We start from the raw sequence: 14,014 nt of genomic DNA on the forward strand, positions 1-14,014 counted from the left end.
ACAATAAGGTTTATTAGCTTATTAGTTGTAGTTTATTAGAAACATTAGTTAACTACAGTAGTTAAAATGAACTAAGAATGAACAATAGCTAATGTTAATTTCAGCATTCACTAATGCATTTTTACAATCACAAGTTGTGTTTGTTAACATTAGTTATTGCAATGTGAACTAACTTGAACAAATAATGAACGACTGTATCTTTATTAGCTAACTTTAACAAAGATTGATAGTAGTTGAAGTAGTGTAAATAATGAATTGTTCATGGTTCATTCATTACTAACTAGTGTTAACAAATGTCACCTTATTCTAAAGTGTGTGTTACCATTTCTTTATTTACTGTCAAGGGATAACCTTCAGGTTCTGTAGTATTTGAAAAGATTTTAAATCATATGTTAATATATTTAGAATTGTATTATTTCTACCATGCTGTATTTTTGTGTTTATTTGCATTTATTCTTGTGTGTAACTTTCAGTTTTTGCCATGCTGACATCTCAATAAAAATTAAGTAACTACTCAGGTTCTGTTATTAAAAACCCTGATTTTAAGCAGATGCACAATGACTTAGTAGCTTATTTTAATAACATACTCACGTAGCTGTCAGTTGCACAGTAGTACATCTTCATGCTGTCAGTCTGTTTGTTCATGGTTGATTGAAATAACTTCCTCACCGCACAGGATTTATATATTTATTTTTTCTCTGGTCAGCAGCTGGCGGAGATGAAATGCAACTGCTGCTTCACTTTGTAGCCCACATAGTTCTGTGATAACCTACCCATACGTAAACACACACAAGCTGCATGTAGCCTGATATAATACTGGCTGCAATACCCAGGGAATGATTTATGAGAGATAATTAGAGGAAAAACACCATGCGGTAGCAGTTTGACGCAAAAAGGGAAATTAAAAACAAATCAACAGCTATTTTTTTTGCCGTTTTTGTGCTTAAACGTCGCTCTCAGCCGTGCGGTCTGATGAGTTGTCCCTCAGGCTTCTATAATGATGGAGGTGTTAGGCTTCTCACACACACACACACACACACACACACACACACACACACACACACACACACACACTCAAACACTCAAACTTGCCTTAGAGAACATAGAGAATAGCATTTCTGTCTTCATGCTGTTGAAGTATTTGATGAGAGGTGCCTAGGGACCCCCAATCACCGTGTTTACTCATTATTATTTAAAGACACAGGTGACCGAGTTTGTTTATTGCACTCTTGAAAGATGTGTTTGAGTCTAGGACTCGAAAAACGTTTCCCTCTGTGTCTCAATTTGAGCCAAAGTGGGAAAACAGAAGACGTAAACGCAACGCAGCCAATGAAACACGAAAGCGTTTGTTAATTTTGCTGTTTGTTTATCCAGCTTTGGGATTTGTTCACGTTTGTGTTTTGTAAGCTCTTTTAAGAACATTAAAAATTTACTAATTACTACCCCCCCCCCACTCAAAACATGGTGAGCCATCATAAAAGAATCATTAGGAATCACTAGTAATTGTCTTCGATGTCTGAAATAATATCCTTGTAAATTAGCCACTAAGCTCGGGTTTTAATCTTGGGCAAAATGTTTGTTTATCATCTTCTCCCCTGCTGCTGACACACTTGAAAATAATTATGCGAAGAACAAAGCAGAGCTTGTGAAGCTGCGAAAACTGCGAAGCTGATGCTTGTGTTATCAAGTGTTATCCTGACATGACATGTGTGGGCTGTTTTCTGCTCAGGTCAAGGAGAACCTGTTGTCCTGTAAGATGCTTCTTCACTGTAAACGAGATGAACTGAGGAAGCTGTGGATCGAAGGTGTCGAGCACAAGCATGTCCTGAGCTTGCTGGATGAGATTGAGAACATCAAACAGGTCCCTCAGAAGTTGGAAGCCTCCATGGCCAGCAAGCATTACCTGCATGCCACAGATATGTTGGTGGGTGTTTTTATTATTATTATTAACTTATTCTGTTATGCAACTCTAGTCAGGTGATTCTTGGGCCTTCTCTTGGGCCTAAAAAATTAGAAGGAGCTTAGTCTCCAGATGTTTTTTTAGTAGGATGTTTTTTCCCAGGACAATTTTATCAGGTATTTGATCACACTGTTTCTTTGGGTACATCAACGTTTCCCTCTCAACAGGGGAAATCAGCTGTGGTCAGAGATGACAAGCTTCCTTCCTCCTGCTTTCTCAGGTCCCTCAGGTGTTCTTCTCTTCCTCCGAGAGGTTCTTCTCCTCTTGTGTGTGTAACTGTGTTAAATCTGACGAGCAGTATTGGGACTGCCAACAGAGATTACGCTGTACACGGTGTTTCAATTTGCAACTCTCGTCTGAAAACAGTCTCCCTCACTTTTGTCTGTTAGTTACATGAACACACACACACACACACACACACACACACACACACACACACACGTGCACGTACACATTTGTAACTCTCGTTAACGTCCCTAGTGTGCTTTTCAGATGAGCTGTCATTCATTACCTCACATCTGTTGAATTGGCATTTTCCTCTCTTCATTTTCTATTTTCCTTTCCTTTCTGTTTCCTCTCCATTTTTCTTCTCATACTGTTTTCTTCCTTTTCCTTTTCCTTTTCCTTTTCCTTTTCCTTTTCCTTTCCTTTCCTTTCCTTTCCTTTCCTTTCCTTTCCTTTCCTTTCCTTTCCTTTACTGTTTTCTTCCTCTTTCCTTTCCTAGTATTTCCTTTCCTTTTCCTTTCTGCTTCCTCTGTATTTTCCTTTCCTGTTTTCTTCCTCTTCCTCTTTCCTTTCCTTTTCAGTTTTCTCTCCATTTTCTCTCCATTTACTGTTTTCATTCCTCTTCCTCTTTCCTTTCCTCTTTCCTTTCCTTTCCTTTCCTTTCCTTTCCTTTCCTTTCCTTTCCTTTCCTTTCCTTTCCTCTTCTGTTTTCTCTCCATTTTTCTTTCCTTTACTGTTAATGTTCCTTTACTTCCTCTACCTCTACCTCATCCTCTTTCCTTTCCTTTCCTTTCCTTTCCTTTCCTTTCCTTTCCTTTCCTTTCCTTTCCTTTCCTTTCCTTTCCTTTCCTTTCCTCTTCTGGTTTCTCTCCATTTTTCTTTCCTTTACTGTTAATGTTCCTTTACTTCCTCTACCTCATCCTCTTTCCTTTCCTTTCCTTTCCTTTCCTTTCCTTTCCTTTCCTTTCCTTTCCTTTCCTTTCCGTTTCCTCTCTATTTTTCTTCTCATACTGTTTCCTTTCCTTTCCTTTTTTCTTTTCTTTACTGTTCTTTCCTTTCCTAGTATTTCCTTTCCTTTTCCTTTCTTTTTCCTCTATATTTTCCTTTCCTGTTTTCTTCCTCTTTCCTTTCCTTTTCAGTTTTCTCTCCATATACTTTTTTCTTCCTCTTTCCTTTGCTCTTCCCCATTCCTTTGCTCTTCCCATTTACTTTTTTTCCTTTCCTTTCCTTTCCTTTCCTTTCCTTTCCTTTCCTTTCCTTTCCTTTCCTTTCCTTTCCTTTCCTTTCCTTTCCTCTCCTTTCCTTTCCTCTTCTGGTTTCTCTCCATTTTTCTTCCCTTTACTGTTAATGTTCCTTTACTTCCTCTACCTCTTCCCCTTTCCTTTCCTTTTCCCTTTCTCTGTCTTTCTGTCACACTCTCAGTTGTCCTTCTCTTCTCTTCTCTTCTCTTCTCTTCTCTTCTCTTCTCTTCTCTTCTCTTCTCTTCTCTTCTCTTCTCTTCTCTTCTCTTCTCTTCTCTTCTCTTCTCTTCTCTTCTCTTCTTCCTCTTCCTCTTTCTTTCCTTTTCTGGTTTCTCTCCATCTTTCTTTTCTTTACTGTTTTCTTCCTCTTCCTCTTCCTCTTTTCCTTTCCTTTTGTATTTCTTTCTTTTCCTCTTTCTGTTTCCTCTCCATTTTTCTTAACTTTACTGTTTTCTTCCTCTTCCTCTTCCTCTACCTCTTCCCCTTTCCCTCTTTTTCTGTCTTTCTGTCTCAGTTTTCCATTTCTTCTGTTCTTCCTCTTCCTCTTTCTTTCTATTTTCTATTTTCCTCTTCCTTTCCTGGTATTTCCTGTCCTTTTCTGCCCTTTCCAACCTTTTCTGTTTCCTCAATTTTTTCTTTCCTCTTTTCCTTTACTATTTTCTTTCTTTTTCTTTTTTCTTTCTTTTACTCTTCTTTACTCCTCTTCCTCTGCATATCCTTTTTTTCCTCATCTTCCTAACCATTCCACTTATTCCACTCCTCTTATATTTCTTTCATCTCCTTTCGTCTTTCTATTCCTTTCATGTCCATAACTGTTCCACATGCTTCATGTTCATTTTCTTTACCTCCTCCTCACTCCTTTCCTCATTTCTTTCCTCTCATGTTCTTAACAGTTCATCTTTCCCTCATTCTTCCCTTTCGTTTCCTTGCCGTCTAACTGTCTTTAACTATTCTTGCCTCCTTCACTGTCCTATTCAATCTCGTTGCCTCTTCCTCCTGTTCTCTCTCTCCTCTCAAAATATCTTTATCAGTTGCAAATTGAAGTGTCTTCTCAACTAAACCTGGTTTGGCAATAAGACATGTCAACAGGCACACTTACACACACTCAGCTGATCCTGCTGATATACATTGTGGCTCGTGCAACCCTCATTTGGATGAACAACTCTTTGACTTGCGTGACCCTTCCTCTGTCTGTCAAAAGCGATGCAGAAACTGTGTAGCGATGGCCCTCCAGAGCACTATCAACAGGCCATTAGCTTCCCTCTAATAAAGCGCATTCATTCAGAGCCATTTTGATTTATTCACTAAATATAAACAAGCAGTAGCCACTGCAGGGTAGTTCAGTGCTGAGGAAAGTCAAAGAGAAGTACAAGTTAATGCAATAAAAAAAAAGAGCAAGAGAGAGTGTGGGAGATTTAAAGAAGGACAGAAGGAAGAAGGGAAAGGTTGCATAGAAGATCAAGGCTCTGGGACATGTGAGCCAGGTCAGGTGAATGAAATGAGGAAATTGAACTTATCAACCACACAACTGCTTCAGATTCAGTTTGCAAATGCGGCAGCATGGCAAGTAGCTGCTGATATGGTGCAGATCCGGGACAGCATTAAAGCTAAGCCTGAGGGGACTATCTGGACTCGTTCTCCATGTTAAGTTGCATTTGTTCTCCGTTTTTCTGCTTTAAAATTCCGTTGCACGTGTGCATGAGAGAGGGAGGAGGAGATGAAAAACAGATACACAAAACAGTGCAGTATCCACATCCTACAACATGATGTGAAATGTGTACCATTTATTTTATTCATTCATGTATCCATTTATTCATTCATTCAGTGTTTACACTTTAATTATAATTAGGAATTTTATATAATTCATATATTTAGAGATTTTTGAGAAAAAAGTAAGCGCTCTAGTAAATCTGTGTGTGCGAAAGAAAGAGCAAGCTTATATATTCATTTAGTTTTTCAGGGTTTTTGCATCATTTTCTCACTTTGTGTTCACTGATAAGCTCCGTCTCACGCCTCATTCAACCAGCAGCCGCATACTTCATTTTGCTCTCTGCAGGAGAGCCGCACGCACTCAGCAGAGTGAATATTCAGCGGCACTGCGGTCCACCACGCTGCATTCTCCCTCTTTTAATACCTTGATTGGACGAGACTTGTTATTGTGCTTTATCGCTGTGGTTTTTGATGGGCGGGTGGGACATGTGCTATTATGTTATCCTGGAGCGCAGCTAATCTAGGAGGTTTTACAACAGTGGATATGCCTGGAACACTTCAGTTATTCAGCTACTAGCGATTGACAAGCTACACTGGGATTTGAGTTTCGATCGAACATGCAAAACAGCAGATGCTAAGGAGCCAAAGTAGATGAACAGACATATTTTGTAACCAGCATACTGTGGCCTTAATAAATATTCAGATGTTTGTCCATGTTTATAAGTGTATGAAGTCACAGCGTAAGATAACAAAATAGCAAACCAAGTTATTTTATTTGTTATTTTATTGAATAATTTTATTGTATAATTTTATTTTAATTTATTGTTTATTTTTTATTGTATTTTTATTGTATTTTATTTATTTATTTTATTTATTATTTAATTTTTTATCTTGTTTTGTTATTTACATTTTAAATTTTATTTATTTATTTTATTATTGTTTTTAATTGTATTGTATTTTTTATTTTATTATTTTAATTATTTTATTTTAATTTAAATTGTATTTAATTTTATTTAATTTGTTCTATTTTGTATTTATTTTATTTTATTTTTACTACAATTACAATGAGGCATTAGAACAAAAAAGGAAAAATGGCTAGTACAATTATTATATTTTATTATTTTTATTTCATTTTATTTATTTTATTTTTTATTTGATTGTTATTTCTTTTTATTTTATTTTATTATTTTGTGTTCTATTTTTTTATTTCATTTTATTATTTGTGTTATTCTATTTGAATTTGTTAATTTATTTAATTTAATTATATTTTTTTATTTTATTTGGTATTTTTTATTGTATTTTTTATTGTATTTTATTTTATTATTTTAGTAAATGTTTCATTTATTTTTTATTTTTATTCTTTGATTTTTTTTTATTTGATTTTATTTTCGCTACAATTACAATGAGGCATTGGAACAAAAAAAGCAAAATGGCTAGTATACTAATTTTATTTTATTTTATTTTTTATTTCATTTAATTTTATTTTATTTTTTTATTTTATTTTATTTATTTTAATTATTTATTTTTTTGTATTGTATTTATTATTTTATTTTATTAATTTAAATTATTTAATTTTTTATTTAATTTTATTAATTTATTTTTATTTTATTCATTATTATATTGCAATGTTTATTATATTTTTTTATTTTATTTTTTTGTAATGCTTATTTTATTTCCTTATTTTTTTATTTCATCTACTTTATATATATATATATATATATATATATATATATATATATATATATATGCAATAAAATGCATACACTTTTAAATGTGGCTCAAGTCTCCAATTTTTTGGCCTTACTAAATTTGATTTTAAACTCCATCCCATTATTATCTCATTTTGGCACAGAGGCAGATGCAAACTTCAAGTGTTGTTGTGTTTGCAGGTCTCAGCTGTGGCTTCTCTTGAAGGACCCCTGCTACAGGTGGAGGGTCTCAGCGACTTGCGACTGGAGCTCCACAGCAAGAAGCTCAACATCCACCTGGTGCTAATCGACGAGCTCCATCGACATCTCTACATCAAGTCTACGAGCCGTGTGGGTCACAGAGGAAAAGACAAAGACAAGGGCCGGTAAGCTACTATAACGTCCTAGACATGTAAGACATGGTGGCTTAGTATTTAGACCCAAAGTAGGTCAATAATATTACAAACATGAATAATATTAAAAAATCTTTAGATTCAGGTTGTAGCGGTAAACCGAAAGCAATTACCTTCAGAGCGGCTAAGTCATTTCTCAGCTTTAGATTAATTTACCTTCGCAGGTTGCTGGTGGCAGGGCGCACAGCTCATCTAATTACTGTGTGTGTACTTTTTAAAAAGAGAGACGTGCTTTCTTAAAGCAAACATCCCATGAGTCATTGCTGTCTGATCATTAATAAGGGTGTGGAATATGCCAGACAGAATAACTGATCAGACTAATTAAGAATCCAGGCCTGAATATGGGCCAGAGCTGGTGAAAACCCAAGCTAGTTTGACATTCTGAATAAACTTTAATTAGTCAAAGGGGTGACACGTAAAAAATGTGCTCACCACAGTCTGTTTTTGGATCTTAGCGTAGTTCTGTTTCACATAATTAATAACAGGGGTGATTACGCTATCTTGAAGGGAAATCACAGTATTAATTCTTTATTGAAGGCTCTGTACACCAGGGTCTTAAATCATTAGCTTGTTGGTAAACAAAGCCTCTCTGGCCCTGTTGCACCCTTCTCACCAGAGTCGTGTAATTAGCTGATTTGCGACTGTTTTTTTTTTTTTTTTCTCCTGTCCTTGTGTATGAGGCCTGGCCGCCGTGGCTCTGATGCCGACGCTCAGCACAAACAGAGATGAGTTTGTAAAAAGCATGCTTTTTAAGCAAGACATTTAACAAAAAGGAGTTTGTAATGTTCTAAATTAAACAATAAATTATTCTGTTCAAAATGAACATTAACATTAGACTCTATTGTATGTTTGTAAAACTTTATTTTGAAATTAAGGTGGCTGACCTCAAACATCTGCTACAATTACAATGAGACACTGGGACAAAAAATGCAAAAATGGCTAGTACAATAATTCAATTTTATTTTAATATTCTATTTTTAGTTTTATGTTATTTTTTGTTTTATTGGTTATTTAATTTTCTTTTAATTTATTATTTTATGTTTTTATTTTATTGTATTTTATTGTATTATTTTATTTGACATTTATATTTTATTGTATTTTATTTGTTTTTATTTTATTTAATCGTATTATTTTATTTGTTATTTAATTTAATCTTATTTGTTATTTTATTAATTTTGTTTTATTCAATTTATTGTTATTATTTTTATTTTATTATTTGTTATTTCATTAGTTATTTATATTATTTTATCTGTTATTTTATTATATTGTATCTTATTTGTTATTTGTTATTTTTATTTGTTATTTTTTTATTTATTTTATTGTATTTTAAATTTTATTTGATATTTTTATTTTATTTTTATTTGTTACTTTTATTTTATTGTATTTATTTTTTATTTATTTTATTTGATACTTATATTTTATTGTATTGTATTTTATTTTTATTTTATTTGTTATTTTATTTTATTATATTTTTTATCTTATTTGTATTTTTATTTATAGCATTTTATTGTATTTGTTATTATTTTATTTTATTATATTTTTTATCTTATTTGTAATTTTATTTATAGCATTTTATTTTATTGTTTTTTTATATTTATTTTTTATTTTATTTATTGTGTTTGTTATTGTATTTTATTGTATTTTTATTTTATTATGTTACTTTATTTTGTATTTTATTTTTATTTTGTTTTGTTGTTTTTTATTTTATCTGTTATTTGTTATTTTATTTTATTGTATTTTTATTTTTTATTTTTTAATTTAGCTTTATTTTAGTTTTTATTTTATTATTATTTTTATTTTATTTATTGTGTTTGTTAATGTATTTTATTGTATTTTTATTTTATTATTTTACTTTATTTTGTATTTTATTTTTATTTTGTTTTCTTGTTGTTTTTATTTTATGTTATTTTTATTTTATTTTATCGTATTTGTTATTTTATTTTTTAAATTTTGCTTCATTTAATTTTTTATTTTATTATTATTTTGTTATTTTATGTTGTTATTTTATTTCATTTGTTATTTTAATTTGTTTAGTCTTTTTTTGTTGTATTAATGTATTTGTTTTATTTTATTTTATTATATTTGATCTTATTTGTTATTTTATTGCAATTTTCATTTTATAGTTTTATTTATTTTTATTTAATGTTATTTTATCTTATTTGTTATTTTATTATGGACCAGAGCTGGCGTAAACCCAAGCTAGTTTGACATTCTGAATAAACTTTAATTAGTCATAGGGGTAGTAACACTGAAAAAGTGTTCACCACAGTCTGTTTTTGGATCTTAGCATAGTTCTGTTTCACATAATTAATAACAGGGGTGATTACGCTATCTTGAAGGGAAATCACAGTATTAATTCTTTATTGAAGGCTCTGTAAACCAGGGTCTTAAATCATTAGCTTGTTGGTAAACAAAGCCTCTCTGGCCCTGTTGCACCCTTCTCACCAGAGTCGTGTAATTAGCTGATTTGCGACTGTTCTCTTCCTGTCTCTGCGTACAGGGCCCGGCCGCCGTGGCTCTGATGCCGACTCTCAGCACAAACAGAGATAAGTCATTCGCACCCTCGCGGATGAGCACGAGAGGAATGATAATAGGTTTTTGCTTTTCTCGATGGCGACACGGCCGCCCACGTGCGCACTGTCGCCGGGGGATTGCTGACCCCCTCCGTCAGCGTGGCGCGCGAACCGCCGCCGCTGCCTCTGCAATGCTAATTCTCGTAGATTAGACAAGGCGCAGCGGTGTAGCGCATTAAGCTAATGCAGGTTGGTGACCCCGCAGGGCTGAAGTGTGGAGTTGTTTGTAATAGTGTTTTTGATCTCGGAATTGTGCACGCGTGTTTGTCACTCTTCCGCTGCTCTGTTTACGGCCATGTAATTATAGCGCGACGCTTTCATGAGGAGAAGTGATTTATTAGTCAGGGTCATGATGCGACTGCAATTTTCTGGCAGGATTTTTATTCATTTCCTCTCGCTTGTTTGATTCTTGGCGTTCTGACCACTTTAATGGCGATGGTTTTGCAGAACATTCTCTGTTATTTTCATAAAACATTCATGGCTGCTCTTTATATGAATGTTTAAACAATAGCTGCTGTCACTATAGTAATGGTTACTGTTGTGAAGACTGTAGTAACAATAACTTTTTTTTTTTTTTCAGTTCTGTTTCAAAGGATACATCTGTATTGGATGTCGGTTTGTCTACTCCACGCAAGCTCACAGAAACCTCACAGTTCAGCACCCCTGGAACAACCAGCAGTAAGAATCACTACAAATAGAACAATAGACTAGACATGAAAACAACCCTGATGTGTAAAAAAGGATGAACATTTTTGGCTAAAACTAAATTGATTAATTATTTGATTTAATAAATAATAAAGAATATATTTACCTACTTATTTATGTATAAGACATGAAATGAATCAATTTATATAAATAAAATATATTATAATAAAAATAAATAAAAATATAATAATAATAATAATAATAATAATAATAACTGCATTATAATAAAACTGCAATACATGTTTATAAAAAAAAAATATATATTTTTTACAAATGTAAATGTAATTTAAATACTAAATATGTGTAAAATTGTTATATACATTGCAGTTTCTGTTCATATTTGGCCAAAAACAACAAAAAAAACGAAATATTTATAAATATAAAAATAATATTTGGACATAAGCAATTTTTTTTATAAAATATACTAAATATTTAAAAATATAAAAATAACTTTGAAGAATAGTATGAATAATTGAAGTGGTACATTTTATTAATTATAGGAAATTAAATATAACTGAATTTAATATAAATTAAATTTAAATAATAATATTAATAATAAAATTACAATACAAATAAGTATAAAATAATTGAAGTTGTGTGTTATATTAATTATAAGACATGAAATACAAGTGAATGTAATATAAATTAAGTTACAATAAAATATATATTAAATTAAAATAATAATAATAATAAAATTATAATAAAATAATTAATATATTAATTATTATATTTATAAATGTAAATATAATTTAAATGCTATTATTAGTGCTAGTATTAGTAAGCTAGTATTTGTACACATTTTTATATAAGTTGCTGTTTCTGTTCATATTTTCAGTTCGTATTTGACCAAACATTTTTTTTATATATACTAAATATTTATTAATATAAAAATAATTGAAGTAGTATATTATTTTAACTAAAAATCATGGAATATAAGTGAATTTAATGTATTTTTTTAAATTGTTATAATAAAAATGAATTAATAATAAAATAATAATTACAAATTATTGTAGTTTGTGGCCAAAACAATCGATCAATCAATCAATCAATCAATCAAAAAAAAAAAAAAAAAAAATATATATATATATATATATATATATATATATGTGTGTGTGTGTATGTGTATATATATATTAGTATATTAGTTATGAGACATGACATATAAGTGAATTTAATATAAATTGTTATAAATTATTATATTTATAATAAATATTTATAAATATATAAATTGCTCTATTTATAAATGTAAATATAATTTAAATGCTAAATGTTTGTAAAAATGTTTTTATTCAATACAGTTTAGTTAAAGTTTCTGTTTACATTCTTGGATACAATTTTCTGCCTATTTTCTCTATTGGACAAAGTCTTTTTTTCTGCATTGAAAATTTTCATTGTTTAAAATTTTGATGTATTTAAAAATGTCAAGACAATGTGACCATTAGCTAGCAAAAATGAAATAGAGTCATACTTTTGCAGAGAGAGAGTGAGAGAGCGAGTGAATTAGAACTTGATTTAGGGGCTCATAATTTGAATGATAGATTCCTCTCTGCTGTAGTGAAGGGATCAGCGGGTGTCCGGGCCGTTATGAACCGAGGGGATGATTTTGTATTTCCTGGCACTCCATATTGTCTGCCAGTGTTCAAAGTGCTAATTAAATCATTAGGACACATCTGACCAGTGTCACTGTGTCTATTAATATGGCACTAGGGGCTGCCACAGACAAGAAAAGACTTGTAACTGTTGCGTTCTATGTGTTACTGAAAGCATTTGCATGAACACACACTCCTATTATACGTACATTGAGACGACCGTTGTTATATACATACTAATACTCAATGGCATACCAATTTTCACTTTTACAATTACACAGTGACTCACTTTCACTGGAACACACACACACATACACACACACACACACACACACACTTAAGAACACGCACTTTCAGGTTTCATGATCTCAGTACATCATGTTTCAGTAAGCATATTAACCGGTGCAGATGAGATACTCTAACGTTATTAATCATGCAGCGCTGTCAGCACAGCGGGGGTGCAGGCCTTGTTATCCGTGCTCTCCTGAGTGGGGCCGACTCCACTGCACTCCGAGACTGTTATCAGACCCACCAACCCACCCACAGCTGTCTGTTTCTCCCACACTGTCTCTGAGACGTGCTGTCAATTGTCACTACAACTATCCACAACCCTGTCTGTCTGTCTATCCGTCCATCTCTGTGAGTGAGTGTCTGTCTGTCTGTCTGTCTGTCTATCCGTCCATCTCTGTGAGTGAGTGTCTTTCTGTCTGTCTATCCGTCCATCTCTGTGAGTGAGTGAGTGAGTGTCTGTCTGTCTGTCTGTCTGTCTGTCTGTCTGTCTGTCTGTCTGTCCGTCCGTCCATCTCTGTGAGTGAGTGTCTGTCTGTCTGTCTGTCTGTCTATCCGTCCATCTCTGTGAGTGAGTGAGTGAGTGTCTGTCTGTCTGTCTGTCTGTCTGTCTGTCTGTCTGTCTGCACGCCCGCCGGCCCATATGTCCATCTGTCTGTCTGTCCATCTATCTGTTTCTGTCTATCTGACTGCCCTTCTGTCTGCCTATCTGTCTGTCTCTCTGTCTTCCTGTCTGTCTGCTGTCTGTCTATCTGTCTATCCATCTATATCCAAGTGTCTATCCGTTTGTCCATCTGTGTGTGTGTGTCTCTGTCTATCTGTCTGTGTTTACGTCTGTCCATTTATCTGTCTGTCTGTCCATCTATCTGTTTCTGTCTATCTGACTGTCCTTCTGTCTGCCTATCTGTCTGTCTCTGTCTTCCTGTCTGTCTGCTGTCTCTCCTTCTGTCTACCCATATGTGTGTCTCTAATTTCTCTGTCCTTCTGTCTATCTGCCTGTCCATCCGTCCATACATCTATCTGTCTATCTATCCTTCTGTCTGTCTCTCTGTCTGCCTGTCCATCTGTCTGTCTATCCGTCTGTCCACTTATCTGTATGTCCTTCTGTCTATCTGTCTGTCCATCTGTCTGTTTATCGGTCTATCCATTTGTCTGTCTATCTGTCTGTCCTTCTGTCTGTCTGTCTCTCTGTCTGCCTGTCTGTCTGTCTGTCCATCCATCTATCTGTCTATGTCTGTCCATTTATCTGTCTGTCCTTCTTTCTATCCATCTGTGTGTCTCTCTAATTTGTCTGCCCTTCTGTCTATCTGCCTGTCTATCTGTGTGTGTGTTTGTCTCTGTCTATACATCTGTCCGTCCTTCTGTCTAACCATCTTCCTCCATCTGTCCATGCATCTATCTGTCTATTTATCGGTCTATCATTCTGTCTGTCCTTCTGTCTGTCTCTCTGTCTGTCAATCTGTCCATTTATCTGTTTCTCTGTCTATCAGTCTGTTCATCTATCTGTGTCTGTCTGTCTATTTATCTGTCCATCCATCCATTCACCCATCTATCTGTCCATCTCTCCTTTCTGTCTGTTCATCCATCCATCCATCCATCCATCCATCTCTCCTATCTGTCTG

At 33.4% G+C, this 14,014-nt stretch overlaps 1 protein-coding gene across 1 annotated transcript in view; it reads left to right on the top strand.

Annotated features, from left to right (window-relative positions):
• The first annotated feature begins 1,732 nt into the window (after positions 1–1,732).
• exoc4 (exocyst complex component 4) overlaps positions 1,733–14,014 on the top strand; it is a 147,119-nt gene continuing 134,837 nt past the window's right edge. Inside the window, exons 1-3 of the mRNA XM_073838059.1 lie at positions 1,733–1,924; positions 7,026–7,210; positions 10,391–10,488. Coding sequence (XP_073694160.1) covers positions 1,757–1,924; positions 7,026–7,210; positions 10,391–10,488 — 451 coding nt within the window. The 5' untranslated portion in view covers positions 1,733–1,756. The remainder of the gene's footprint in view (positions 1,925–7,025; positions 7,211–10,390; positions 10,489–14,014) is intronic.

This window comes from Garra rufa, chromosome 4, assembly GCF_049309525.1.
Source record: "Garra rufa chromosome 4, GarRuf1.0, whole genome shotgun sequence".
Taxonomy (NCBI): Eukaryota; Metazoa; Chordata; class Actinopteri; order Cypriniformes; family Cyprinidae; genus Garra; species Garra rufa.